Source organism: Hyperolius riggenbachi, chromosome 5 (assembly GCF_040937935.1).
Source record: "Hyperolius riggenbachi isolate aHypRig1 chromosome 5, aHypRig1.pri, whole genome shotgun sequence".
In the NCBI taxonomy this organism is placed as follows: Eukaryota; Metazoa; Chordata; class Amphibia; order Anura; family Hyperoliidae; genus Hyperolius; species Hyperolius riggenbachi.
In genome coordinates, this window is record NC_090650.1 from 100,972,966 (window position 1) to 100,985,219 (window position 12,254).

Below are 12,254 nucleotides of genomic sequence, written 5' to 3' on the forward strand. Positions count from 1 at the left end.
GTTATGTGGGAAGAAACAAAAGCACCAAGAGGACATCTACATGGTAAGAACATACAAACTGTTTGCTTGGTATAGACATTTTGTCAACATACCATTCCCAACAATGATGGTTTGCCCTAGCCATTTTCTCCTTGAGGGAATCAAAAAGGGCTAGTCTAAACTACTGTTCAGAGTCTTTCCAGCTGGGGTAGGCTACTGAGCATGAAAACTCAGATGTAAGAAATGGTGGCCATGGTTATAACGAAGGTATCCAACCATTAAATGACCCCATGCCTAAGGGTTAACTTTAAGAACAAGAGGCGCACCATATCTTAAATGAAATTTTACAGGTGAGACACTTACTTGAAGAATAGGCAATATTACCAAAATTTGATGCAGTCTCCATTTAGGTATAAAAAAGTAGCAGTGCTGGGGTGATGGGGGCGGAACTGACCAGAGAGAAGTTGGATGGGACCAGAGCTCGATTGGCCTGGGTCTCAACCTTGCTGTTGTGTACCTGCAGGTAGTGGACTACTCCAGTGAGGTTTGCAAGCTTCTGAGTTAAAGAGGAACTCCAGTGAAAATAATGTAATAAAAAAAGTGTTTCATTTTTACAAAAATTATGTATAAATTATTTAGTCAGCGTTTGCCCATTGTAAAATCTTTTAAATCCCTGATTCACATTCTGACATTTATCACATGGTGACATTTTTACTGTTGGCAGTTGATGTAGCTGCCCTATACTTTTTTTTTGGGCAGTTATAAACAGCTGTAAACAACTATTTCCCCACAATGCAACAAGGTTCACAGACAGGAAACTGCCAGAAGTACCTCGGTACTCAGAGCTTCTTGTGGGAGGGGTTTCACCACAATATCAGTCATACAGCGCCCCCTGATGGTCTGTTTGTGAAAATGAATAGATTTTTCATGTAAAAGGGGGTATCAGCTACTGATTGGGATAAAGTTCAATTCTTGGTCGGAGTTTCTCTTTAAAGTACTGAAAGAAAGCAATTCTGCAACAGAATCCATATGGTTGGATGATATTGCTGAGAGGATAATATTCGTTGGGCAAATTAACTTATTTATACGTAATAATGAACAAGTGTCCATGCTGTCCAGATAAATTAGGTGCAGGTGAGTTTGCAAACACATCTAAACCACATCCTTGGAATGTCATCTACAATAAGCATATAGGGTGTGGCAGTTGTAAAACTGTTAGCATGGAAAATGAATAAGGTTTAATGACTTGGTTACTCCGTTTCCAGGAATATTCTAGGACTAGCTGACCTAAGCCCGTTTGAAAACAGGCTCTAGGTCTGTCAACACCGCGTGTGCGTGCACACACCCGCCGCGCGCACACTCGCTCTGCCTGCCGCCACACCTGCCCGCCCTGCCAATGGCTGTCAGTGCTTGACATGCGCAGTAGCACAAAAGTACTGACACAGGGACAGATGCAGGGACACTTGTACTTTATATATGTAGACTAGTGTCTGTCACTAATACCGTCGCACGCACGCACGACGCACACGCCCGACTGCCCCTTCTGGCCCCGTCCTCCTCCAGCTCTCCGCAGTGTCTCTGCGTCTGTCCCTGCACATGCGCAGCGCAAAAAAGCACTGACACAGGGACGGACGCAGGGACATTAGGGTTTTATTATAGTGGATGACCACTAGAGAGAAAGGACACCTCCCAATGAAAGAGGAACTCCAGTGAAAATAATGTAATAAAAAGTGCTTCTTTTTTACAATAATTATGTATAAATGATTTAGTCTGTTTTCCCATTGTAAATTCTTTCCTCTCCCTGATTTACATACTGACAATTACCACATGGTGACATTTGTACAGCTGGCAGGTGATGTCAAGAGGAAAGAGATGCTGCTTGATTTTTTGGCAGTTGGACCCAGCTGTTATTTCCCACAATGCAATGAGGTTCCCATACAGGAAACTGTCAGGACCATGATCCTGACATCCCACTTTGGGAGGGGTTTCACCACTATACCAGCCATACAGTTTGTGAAAAGGAAAAAAGATTTCTCATGGAAAAGGGGGTGTCAGATACTGATTGGGATGAAGGTTTCTTTTTAAGGCCACCATAATCATGAGAGAGAAAGAGAAAAAAAAGAAAGAGAAAAAACATTCAGGCCTTTGGCAGTCTCAACTAACTAGCAAGCCACAGCACCCTCTACATCACAAAGCGTTGTTCAAGAGGGCGCTGGGCACGTAATTATGTTGCTATTACCGTATATTTTCTTCAAATCAAGCTTCATAATGTACAGTAACATTTATAAACATGCATTGACAGAAAATGACATACTATCAAATTGATAGTATGTAATTTTCTGTCGTGTTAATACATTTTACCGCATTGTGAATTTATCAAAACAAATAGCTGCTATCAATAAATGCAAAGCTGAGTACCAAAGCAGATCCTGGGCAGTGGCCACTTACTGGGCAGTGGTGGTGATCTAGGTTGTTTGCTCGACAGGATAGTGGAGAGAGATAACAGATCCTGGGCAATGAGCAAATATACAGTACACAATGTGACCACGGGTGACAGGATAGTGGAGAGAGATAACACATCCTGGGCAATGAGCAAATGTACAGTACACAATGTGACCACGGGTGACAGGATAGTGGAGAGAGATAACACATCCTGGGCAATGAGCAAATGTACAGTACACAATGTGACCACGGGTGACAGGATAGTGGAGAGAGATAACACATCCTGGGCAATGAGCAAATGTACAGTACACAATGTGACCACGGGTGACAGGATAGTGGAGAGAGATAACAGATCCTGGGCAATGAGCAAATGTACAGTACACAGTGTGACCACGGGTGACAGGATAGTGGAGAGAGATAACACATCCTGGGCAATGAGCAAATGTATAGTACACAATGTGACCACGGGAGATAGGGTGTAAGTGCAGAACAGGAGTGCAGCATGTGCGGATCGGAAGGAGGAGGAAGCGTGCCGGGCGTCCAACACAAACAATTTCACGCATGGAACGCTTAAAATTGTACATGTAAAAAGCCTGCATGCTTAAAATTGTACGCATGGCAAAAAAAAAAAAAAGTCGCAACTTTGACGATTAGGAAATTGTCAAATCACGATATCAATTTTAAAACGATATATTGTGCAGTCCTACCTGACACACACACACACATGATATCAAATGCCCTCCCTTTGGTGCAGAGCGCAGGGTGGAAGTGCCAAAACAGCTTAGCACAGCACTGTACACAGAAGACGGGCCCGGAGAAGTCGTGAAGCAGTAATATCATAAGCAAGACTGGAGGTGGAACAATTAGGGGCCAGTTATAATGTTCAGATGCAACAGGAAATAAAGACTACTTTTAATGGAAACATAGTTTATAAGTGTTCCACCGTAAATTATTTGTGTAGAAGAATCAGTATGATCAATTTTTAATGAAAGTAGAGTTACCCTTTAGTCACCTTTACTAAGCGGTCTTTTCCAGTTTGAATAGATGTAAGGTATGAGTAATAACCGATTTGCTATAGCAACTGCAGAGAAATAAAAACTTGTCCGGTGTAGTGAAAGGTTTAATGACCCAGCTGATTTTGCAACTTTCCATTCAGCGCATGCACACTGTACGTATTGCACATGCGCAGCTCCTTTTCCTAATCCCAGCTGAAATGATTTGCAATCGAGCGCCCAAACCCAGTTGGGAGGAGGGGGGACAATAAAGGTTAGGTGTTGGTCGGAGGAGTTTTTAAGTGAATCTGAAATGAGAAGCTTCTCAGGTTCCATACTTACCTGCGGCTTCTTTATGCCTCTGTAGTGCCGCTCGTCCCTTACTGTCTCCCCGGGTGGCTCCGGCCCCCTGAAATTCAGTCTGAAAGCCAGGCCAAGTCATGCTTCTTCGCACTTGCACGGCCAGGGGTACTCCCCGTCACGCTCCCATGGCTAGGATCGATCTACGCTGGCACAAAACTATTCCAGGGATGGGAGCACGACGGGGGGAGCGTGCCTGGACAGGAACCTGTGACTCAGCCAAGCTTTTGGGTTGAATTGTGGGGGACCAGATCCATGGGGGGAGATGGCGAGTGACGAGCGGCACTAAGGGGGCATAAGGAAGCCCCAGGTAAGTATAGAACCTGAGACACTTCCTCTTAGGTTTGCTTTATGGTTAGGCATCAGTGGGGGAGGGAAGAGATTACACATCATGGTGGGAATTGTTAGGGTAAGGCATTGGCGGGGGGTAGTGAGGTTTAGGCATCAGTAAAGGGAGGGTTCTGTGTGAGAACAAGATTAGGTTGCATTTTATGATAGTTTTAAAGGACATTCGAGGCGACGTAATAAATCTCTCTTTACTTACCTGGGGCTTCTTCCAGCACCCAGAAGTTACGTGTCCCTCGCCGCAGCTCCAGTCTCCTCCAGGTCCCGCTGGCAGCCTTCGCAGTATTAGCGACCACCAATGGGTCGATGACTTCTGCATGGGAGTGCACCCGTGTAAAGCACAAATGTCATCAGGGGGAGGTGCAGTATGCTCCCGATGACGTGGATACATTGATACACGACACGGGCACACACGCAAAAGGGTCGGCGATACTGCAGAGGCTGCCAGTGTGACCAGAAGACTGGAGCTGCAGCAAGGGACACAAGTGACTTCTAGGGGCTGGAAGAAGCACCAGGTAGATTTATTGCATTCCCTCATATGTCCTTTTGGCAGCAATTTATGATAGTAGGCGCTATAAATAAATGCAGCTGGTTGCAAAATCTGCTAAAGTTGCAAGAATGTTCACTACACAGGCAAATACAGAGGAACACCAATAGAATGATATGCACATAGGTTATACACAGTACACATACAATTGCAGACCAGCTCATAAAACAAGAATTGTATTCTAGTAAAGGTTTACTAGGTCTCAAGGCACAGGCAATGATGTAAGGGGCAGCAGAGGGCAACCATTATCCCACCATGATTCTTACACTGACTGAGGCTTACCCACTGCATAGCGTGCATGCCTGCTGACAGAGCTGTGTAGAGCACTGCAAGACTTCCTTAACAGGGCTGCCATGCTTCTTCCTCCCTGCTGACCTCCACTTCTAGCAGCCTTGTTTAGACGCCCTCAATGACGTCACGAGACCGCAAGACGGACAGCTCTTCCAGCGAGTAGCGGAGAAGATGGATATTACGCAGCCAATGAAAAGAAGGTGAAACGCCACACCTATAACACGCCTCTGGCAGCAGAATGACTGAGGATCTGACATAGCTCTGTGTGCAGGGCCTGATTGGCTGAGGCATGGGAGGAGAGAATGCTGTGATTGGTTAGAACCAGGATGCAGCTCAAACGGTGCTCTCATAAGATTTACTACAGCTCTAGTGTTACATGTATATAGAAGAGCAATAAGCGATTCATTCCTTACGTTGCTATTTGTACTCTACCTACAAAAAGGTTTCAACCAAACTCCGGAAAAAGAGTTTTGAGAAGATTTTAGAAGCTAATACGATTTGTATTGCTATTGAGACATGTTTCTCGAGTCCTGTTCTTTTCCAAGTATCTATGATGGTGCCCATACATGGTACAATTTTTTTCAATTTGATAATTACATTTGATTATTCTGTTAGAGGGAATATAACGATTTTACGAACATGTCCAATCTTTGTTTTTCTTGATTAAAAAAAAAAGATTATTTTCAACTTTCATTCGATTCGATCTTTTTGGTCGAATAAACGGGAAAATTAAACATTTTTATTGTACCATGTATGGGCACCATTACAGACTGAGGCAAAAACAAATACAACAAAACATATAACATTTATATTGCGCTTTCCTCCTAGCAGACTCAGGCATTGGGGCAATTTGTGGGCATTTACAGTGAATCCAGAGTGATTCCTAGCGTTTTATTGTAACAAAGTATATGGCCGTGATCTTACTGCTACGATCGCTGGCAAATCACAGTAAATGCGGCGCATGCAGCATTTTTTTGCGATTTTAGAGCAGGTGCAATGCTAAAATAGCGAATTGCTCAAGAATCGCAAAAATATACAATAAACAATACACAAATCAAGGAAAAAGGCTTGCGATAATCGCTAGTGTTTTGCGATCCCCAGTGTGAATGGGTCCTAAGGCTGTAGACACACTATAAGCACTTTCTGGTTGCTTTTCTGACCATCAGAGCTTTCTCAGCGTTTAAAAAAAAAATGCTCCCAGTGGCTTGCATTAAAATTGCAGCAAACTGTGATTTTAATGCAAGTCAATGGGAGCACTCAGAAAGCGTTCATAGTGTGTCTACAGCTAACCTTTCTGAGTTGCAGCCACATTAGGCACTCTGTTTGGGTACCAGGACCATTAGGGAGCTTTGCCAAAGAAGGCTGTGTTCCCACTATAGCAGAAAATGGACCTTTTTTTTGCCCCTTTTAGGTTTGGATCACACAGATGGGACAGCTTGCAGTGGCTTGTTTACCCAATGGACATGCATTTCTACTACCAAGCAGAAAAGCGTTTGGCAATGGTTTATGGCTTTTCGCTGTTTTGTCACGTTTTGAGCCCCATGGAGAGGCATAGAACTATTTGAATACGCTACATATAGTGTAAGAGAAAACGGAATCTCATTTACGTGAAAAGCTGTACCTGTTGTTAAAAAACAGTTACACCATTTGAATGGAGCAGCACTTGATTACTCTTAATGCCGCTTTTGTTGCCCGCCAAAAACAGTTTTTACCACCGTGCAGAAGCCTGTGTGAACCAGCCGTTGCCGCAACAAAAAATTAAAAATAGTTAAAATAGTATTTGTTTACACTTGTCTGTGTTGGATCAGTTGCAATAAACTGTGATTTTTCCTGGAGTGTGGATGTGTTTCTTATATAGACTATCTTTGAAACGCATCTGCCCTGGGTACAAAACGGACCATCGGAGCGGACACTACACCATAGGCGGACTGGCCTGGGGGGACGGGTGGCAATTTCCCCCCGGGCCGCCTCTTCATTGATCAATTAGGGCCGAAGTCGGGTTACTGTAGTAACTAAGTGAACTCAGCTCGGGAACTCAGCCACGCCCACAGCTCACTCTTACCAGCCCAGGCTGTCCTCCTGTTGGTGCACCTCAGGCCAGAGACTGCAGGGCTTTGTATTGGCTCCCTTTTCTCTTGTCCTTCTCCTCCATTGGCTGCAGTGCTGATGATGCACTTGTTAAACTCCACCCTGCAACTTTCCAGAGCCGAGGATCAGCCGAATCAGAGAGACTGCGGACCATGAGGAGCAGCTGCCTGAATGTGTGCGATGAGCCCAGGTCAGCCCTCTCAAAGTCATGGAAGAAGTGTGTGTTTGTGTATCACAGGGTGCCTGGGCTGCTGCAGGAAGCTGATATGGATGTGACAGGCAAGATGCAGAGCAATGTCCGTCTTGCACATCAGAAGACAAATAGACTTTTCAGCGGACACGTGTCTCTGCATGAACTGCTGACCCTGCCTGCACCATGCTTCCACTCCTGCTGGGCTCCCTCCCCTATAGATAAGGAATAGACAAACGTCTGGTCACTGGCACCTGGCAAGGCTGCATGTGAGGAGACAAGAGGGCTGGAGGTGATGTGCTGACCACAATAGAAACGATCACCCCACCTCTCCATCTGATTTCCAGGAGGACACCAGTAATAGCCAGCAGAGAAAAATCTATAGAAGCCAGGAGCAGCTAGCCCTGAAGTAATAATGAAAACTAAGGGAGGGGTTTTTTTTAAGTGTGAGGGGAGCTGCCAGGGCCAAGTGACAGACAGACGCAAACTCTTATGGCTGAATCAGGCTAAAGAAAAAAAAATAAAACATAAGCTTCCTCCAGCCCCTGGCAGCCGTCCTGTGTTCTAGCTGCAGCTACAGGTCTACTCACAGGTCCAGGTCTACTCACACGTGGTCTCTAGTGTTCTGTGCAGGCACAGAGCTGCTATGCCTGCGCAGAACACTAGAAACCACGTGTGAGTGATTGACAGCGGTGCTCACGCAGGCGCAGTGGATGCCGACCTAGCAAGGTCAGCATCTGCACCGGATGGGACCTGGAGCTGCAGCGAGGGCACAGGATGGCTGCCAGGGGCTGGAGGAAGCCCCGGATTAGTAAAGCTTTTTTTTTTTTGTAGCCTGATGATTCCTTTTACACATATAGATGAAGTACTGATGCAGCAGTCAGTTATTATTTATATAGTGCTAATATCTTCTGCAGCGCTGTACAGAGTATATTGTCTTTTCACTTAACTGTTCCTCAGAGGAGCTCACAATCTAATCCTACCATAGTCATAGTGTATGTCTGTGTATATCGTGTAGTGTATGTATCGTAGTCTAGGGTCAATTTAGGAGGAAGCTAATTAACTTATCTGTATATTTTTGGGATGAGGGGGGAAACTGGAGTGCCCAGAGGAAACCCACACAGACATGAGGAGAATATACAAACTCCATGCAGATAGTGCCCTGGCTAGGATTCAAACCGGGGCACAGGTTAGAGAGCTGACCACTACACCACCATGCTGCCTGGTTGCAATGTAAAGCAAGTATAAAGTGAAGTGAAGAGGGGTGGTTCAGGGCAGAAGCGGCGGTAAGTCTACAGCCTAAAGTGCTGCACTATATAAAATACGGTAGTATAATGCTGCAGTTTATTGAAAATGTATGTGCTTTGTGTGGTAGGTATCAACCTACCACACAAAGCACATACATTTTCAATAAACTGCAGCATTATACTACCGTATTTTATATAGTGCAGCACTTTAGGCTGTAGACCTACCGCCGCTTTTGCCCTGCCCCCAATCAACCTAGATTTTCCATCCTGTCTGATTGACACTTTCAATTTCATCCCCCCAGGCCAGTCCGCGCCTGCGTGCGATAACCACGAATTATAGACAAGACGGAAACCCCAGCTGTTGTCCCTCAAAATGTATTGTGCCCCCCTGATGCCTGTACCTTACCTGTCATACTGTTCACAGAGTGTCCTTGCTGTATTTCCGCATTGGCACTCCACGTGATTACTGGCATATACACATGGGGTGAATGTGTGACATAATTTGGGCTGATGCTGCCATGATAACGGGCCTCTAGTCTGTGTTTCCCCCCTGGCCAAAAGGTCCCAGTCCTCCCCTGCACTACACTGTCCGCTGTCACTTGCTGTTTGAGGTCTGGCTCAAGTGGGAACCTAGCCTGTTTTACATACTGGCTTGAGCCCATACCCTGAGATTGGAACTCTGGTAAAACTCTGGTAAAAGGCAGCACCTTTACCCAGTATGCTATCCAGCTACAACACAGAAGAGTTTGAATATTCAGGTTTCTGGAGATATCCTTTAGGCCACATACACAGTGGTGCATTGTGGTGTGGTGTAACAGCTGCTTTTTGACGCAGCTTACCACACTGCAATGTACCACCTATTTGACATACACAGGTGTGTTGCGGTATGGTAATGCACAGCAGGTAGTGCGTTACCAGTAAACATGCAGGGCCGGTTTAAGCAACAATGGGGCCCCTGGACAAAATAAACCTCCCCCCCCCCCCCCCCCCCAACAGATACCCCGGAACAAAAATCGGCATTAAGGGACCTTTTTTGCAGTTGATATAGTCAGGGTGTGAAGCCCCAATCGGTTGGAGCTCCACATTCTGGCTATCCCAGCCTGTATGGAGGACAAGGGGTTAAAAAGTTTCCGGAGGGGGTCCCCACATAATTTAAAGAAAAAAAATTTCCACACTCTAAACATATAAAAAAAAAAAAAATTGGGAAAATAGGATAAAATGCCAGGGATCTTCATACAGCCATATTGCGGCTCTATATCGATCCCTGGCCAAAGCGCTGCGGCTGCATATGGACCCCCTGGAAACCCCGTCAGGAAATGTATTGCTCTTTCTTTTGATACATGTAAAATTACACTACCGTTAGGTTTGCTACTAAAAGTGACATTTTCCACATTTAAAAGTATACTTTTTTCTTTCAAAACTTTAAAATAGATTTTCTCAAAAACTATAAGGTCTTTTTGAAAAATAGTTTTTTTCCTCATATTCCCAATGATCTCCTTAACATATCCTGCAAATTTAGGGGTTCTAGCATTTAACCACTTCCCGACCGCCGTATATACCATTGGCGGCCGGGAAGTGGACGCCGCAAGGACCGCCGTATTGACAATTGGCGGCGGTCCTTGTATGGGCATGGGCGGAGCGATCGCGTCATCCGTGACGCGATCCTCCGCCTCCGCCTGGCGCCGCTCACCCGCCGCAACATCCCGCCGGCCATACGGAAGCGCCGGCGGGATGTTAACCCGACGATCGCCGCATACAAAGTGTATAATACACTTTGTAATGTTTACAAAGTGTATTATACAGGCTGCCTCCTGCCCTGGTGGTCCCAATGTCCGAGGGACCACCAGGGCAGGCTGCAGCCACCCTAGTCTGCACCAAGCACACTGATTTCCCCCCCCCCCCCTGTCCCAGATCGCCCACAGCACCCATCAGACCCCCCCCCTGCCCACCCCCCAGACCCCTGTTTGCACCCAATCACCCCTCTAATTACCCATCAATCACTCCCTGTCACTATCTGTCAACGCTATTTTTTTTTTATCCCCCCCCTGCCCCTCGCTCCCTCCTGATCACCCCCCCACCCCTCAGATTCTCCCCAGACCCCCCCCCCCCCCAGACCCCCCCCCCATGTACTGTATGCATCTATCCCCCCTGATCACCTGTCAATCACCTGTCCATCACCTGTCAATCACCCGTCAATCACCCCCTGTCACTGCCACCCATCAATCAGCCCCTAACCTGCCCCTTGCGGGCAATCTGATCACCCCCCCCACACCAATAGATCGCCCGCAGATCCGACATCAGATCACCTCCCAAATCCATTGTTTACATCTATTCTCTCCTCTAAACACCCACTAATTACCCATCAATCACCCATCAATCACCCCCTATCACCACCTGTCACTTTTACCTATCAGATCAGACCCTAATCTGCCCCTTGCGGGCACCCAATCACCCGCCCACACGCTCAGATTGCCCTCTGACCCCCCCTTATCAATTCACCAGTGCATTAATTACATCTGTTCTTCCCTGTAATAACCCACTGATCACCTGTCAATCACCTGCCAATCACCTATCACCCATCAATCACCCCCTGTCACCCCCTGTCACTGCCACCCATCAATCAGCCCCTAACCTGCCCCTTGCAGGCAATCTGATCACCCACCCACACCATTAGATCGCCCGCAAACCCGCCGTCAGATTACCTCCCAAATGTATCGTTTACATCTGTTATCTTCTCTAAACACCCACTAATTACCCATCAATCACCCATCAATCACCCCCTATCACCACCTGTCACTGTTACCTATCAGATCAGACCCTAATCTGCCCCTTGCGGGCACCCAATCACCCGCCCACACGCTCAGATTGCCCTCAGACCCCCCCTTATCAATTCGCCAGTGCATTAATTACATCTGTCCTTCCCTGTAATAACCCACTGATCACCTGTCAATCACCTGCCAATCACCTATCACCCATCAATCACCCCCTGTCACTGCCACCCAACAATCAGCCCCTAACCTGCCCCTTGCGGGCAAACTGATCACCCACCCACACCAATAGATCGCCCGCAGATCCGACATCAGATCACCACCCAAGCGCAGTGTTTCCATCTATTCTCTCCTCTAAACACCCACTAATTACCCATCAATCACCCATCAATCACCCCCTATCACCACCTGTCACTGTTACCCATCAGATCAGACCCTAATCTGCCCCTTGCGGGCACCCAATCGCCCGCCTACACGCTCAGATTGCTCTCAGACCCCCCCTTATCAATTCGCCAGTGCAATATTTACATCTGTTCTCCCCTGTAATAACCCACTGATTACCTGTCAATCACCTATCAATCACCCATCAATCACCCCCTGTCACTGCCACCCATCAATCACCCGCTGTCACTGCCACCCATCAATCAGCCCCTAACCTGCCCCTTGCGGGCAAACTGATCACCCACCCACACCAATAGATCGCCCGCAGATCCGACATCAGATCACCACCCAAGTGCAGTGTTTCCATCTATTCTCTACCCTAAACACCCACTAATTACCCATCAATTACCCCCTGTCACTGCTACCTATCAGATTAGACCCCTATCTGCCCCTAGGGCACTCAATCACCCGCCCACACCCTCAGAATGCCCTCAGACCCCAGCCCTGATCACCTCGCCAGTGCATTGCTTGCATCTATTCTTGCCTCTAATCACACCTTGAGACACCCATCAATCACCTCCTGTCACCCCCTAGCACACCTACCCATCAGATCAGGCCCTAATT

At 46.8% G+C, this 12,254-nt stretch overlaps 1 protein-coding gene across 2 annotated transcripts in view; it reads right to left on the bottom strand.

Moving 5' to 3' along the window:
* The window catches only part of HIBADH (3-hydroxyisobutyrate dehydrogenase), a 235,397-nt gene extending 228,687 nt beyond the window's left edge, over positions 1-6,710 (bottom strand). Inside the window, exon 1 of one of the 2 annotated variants that reach the window (XM_068236060.1) lies at positions 6,578-6,710. Coding sequence is in view for 1 of the 2 variants with exons in the window: in XM_068236059.1 (XP_068092160.1) it covers positions 4,948-5,020 (73 nt within the window). In the remaining variant the exon portion in view is untranslated. Of the gene's footprint in view, positions 1-4,947; positions 5,081-6,577 lie in introns of those variants that run through there. The other variant, XM_068236059.1, reaches the window with a different exon arrangement.
* Positions 6,711-12,254: the final 5,544 nt, after the last annotated feature.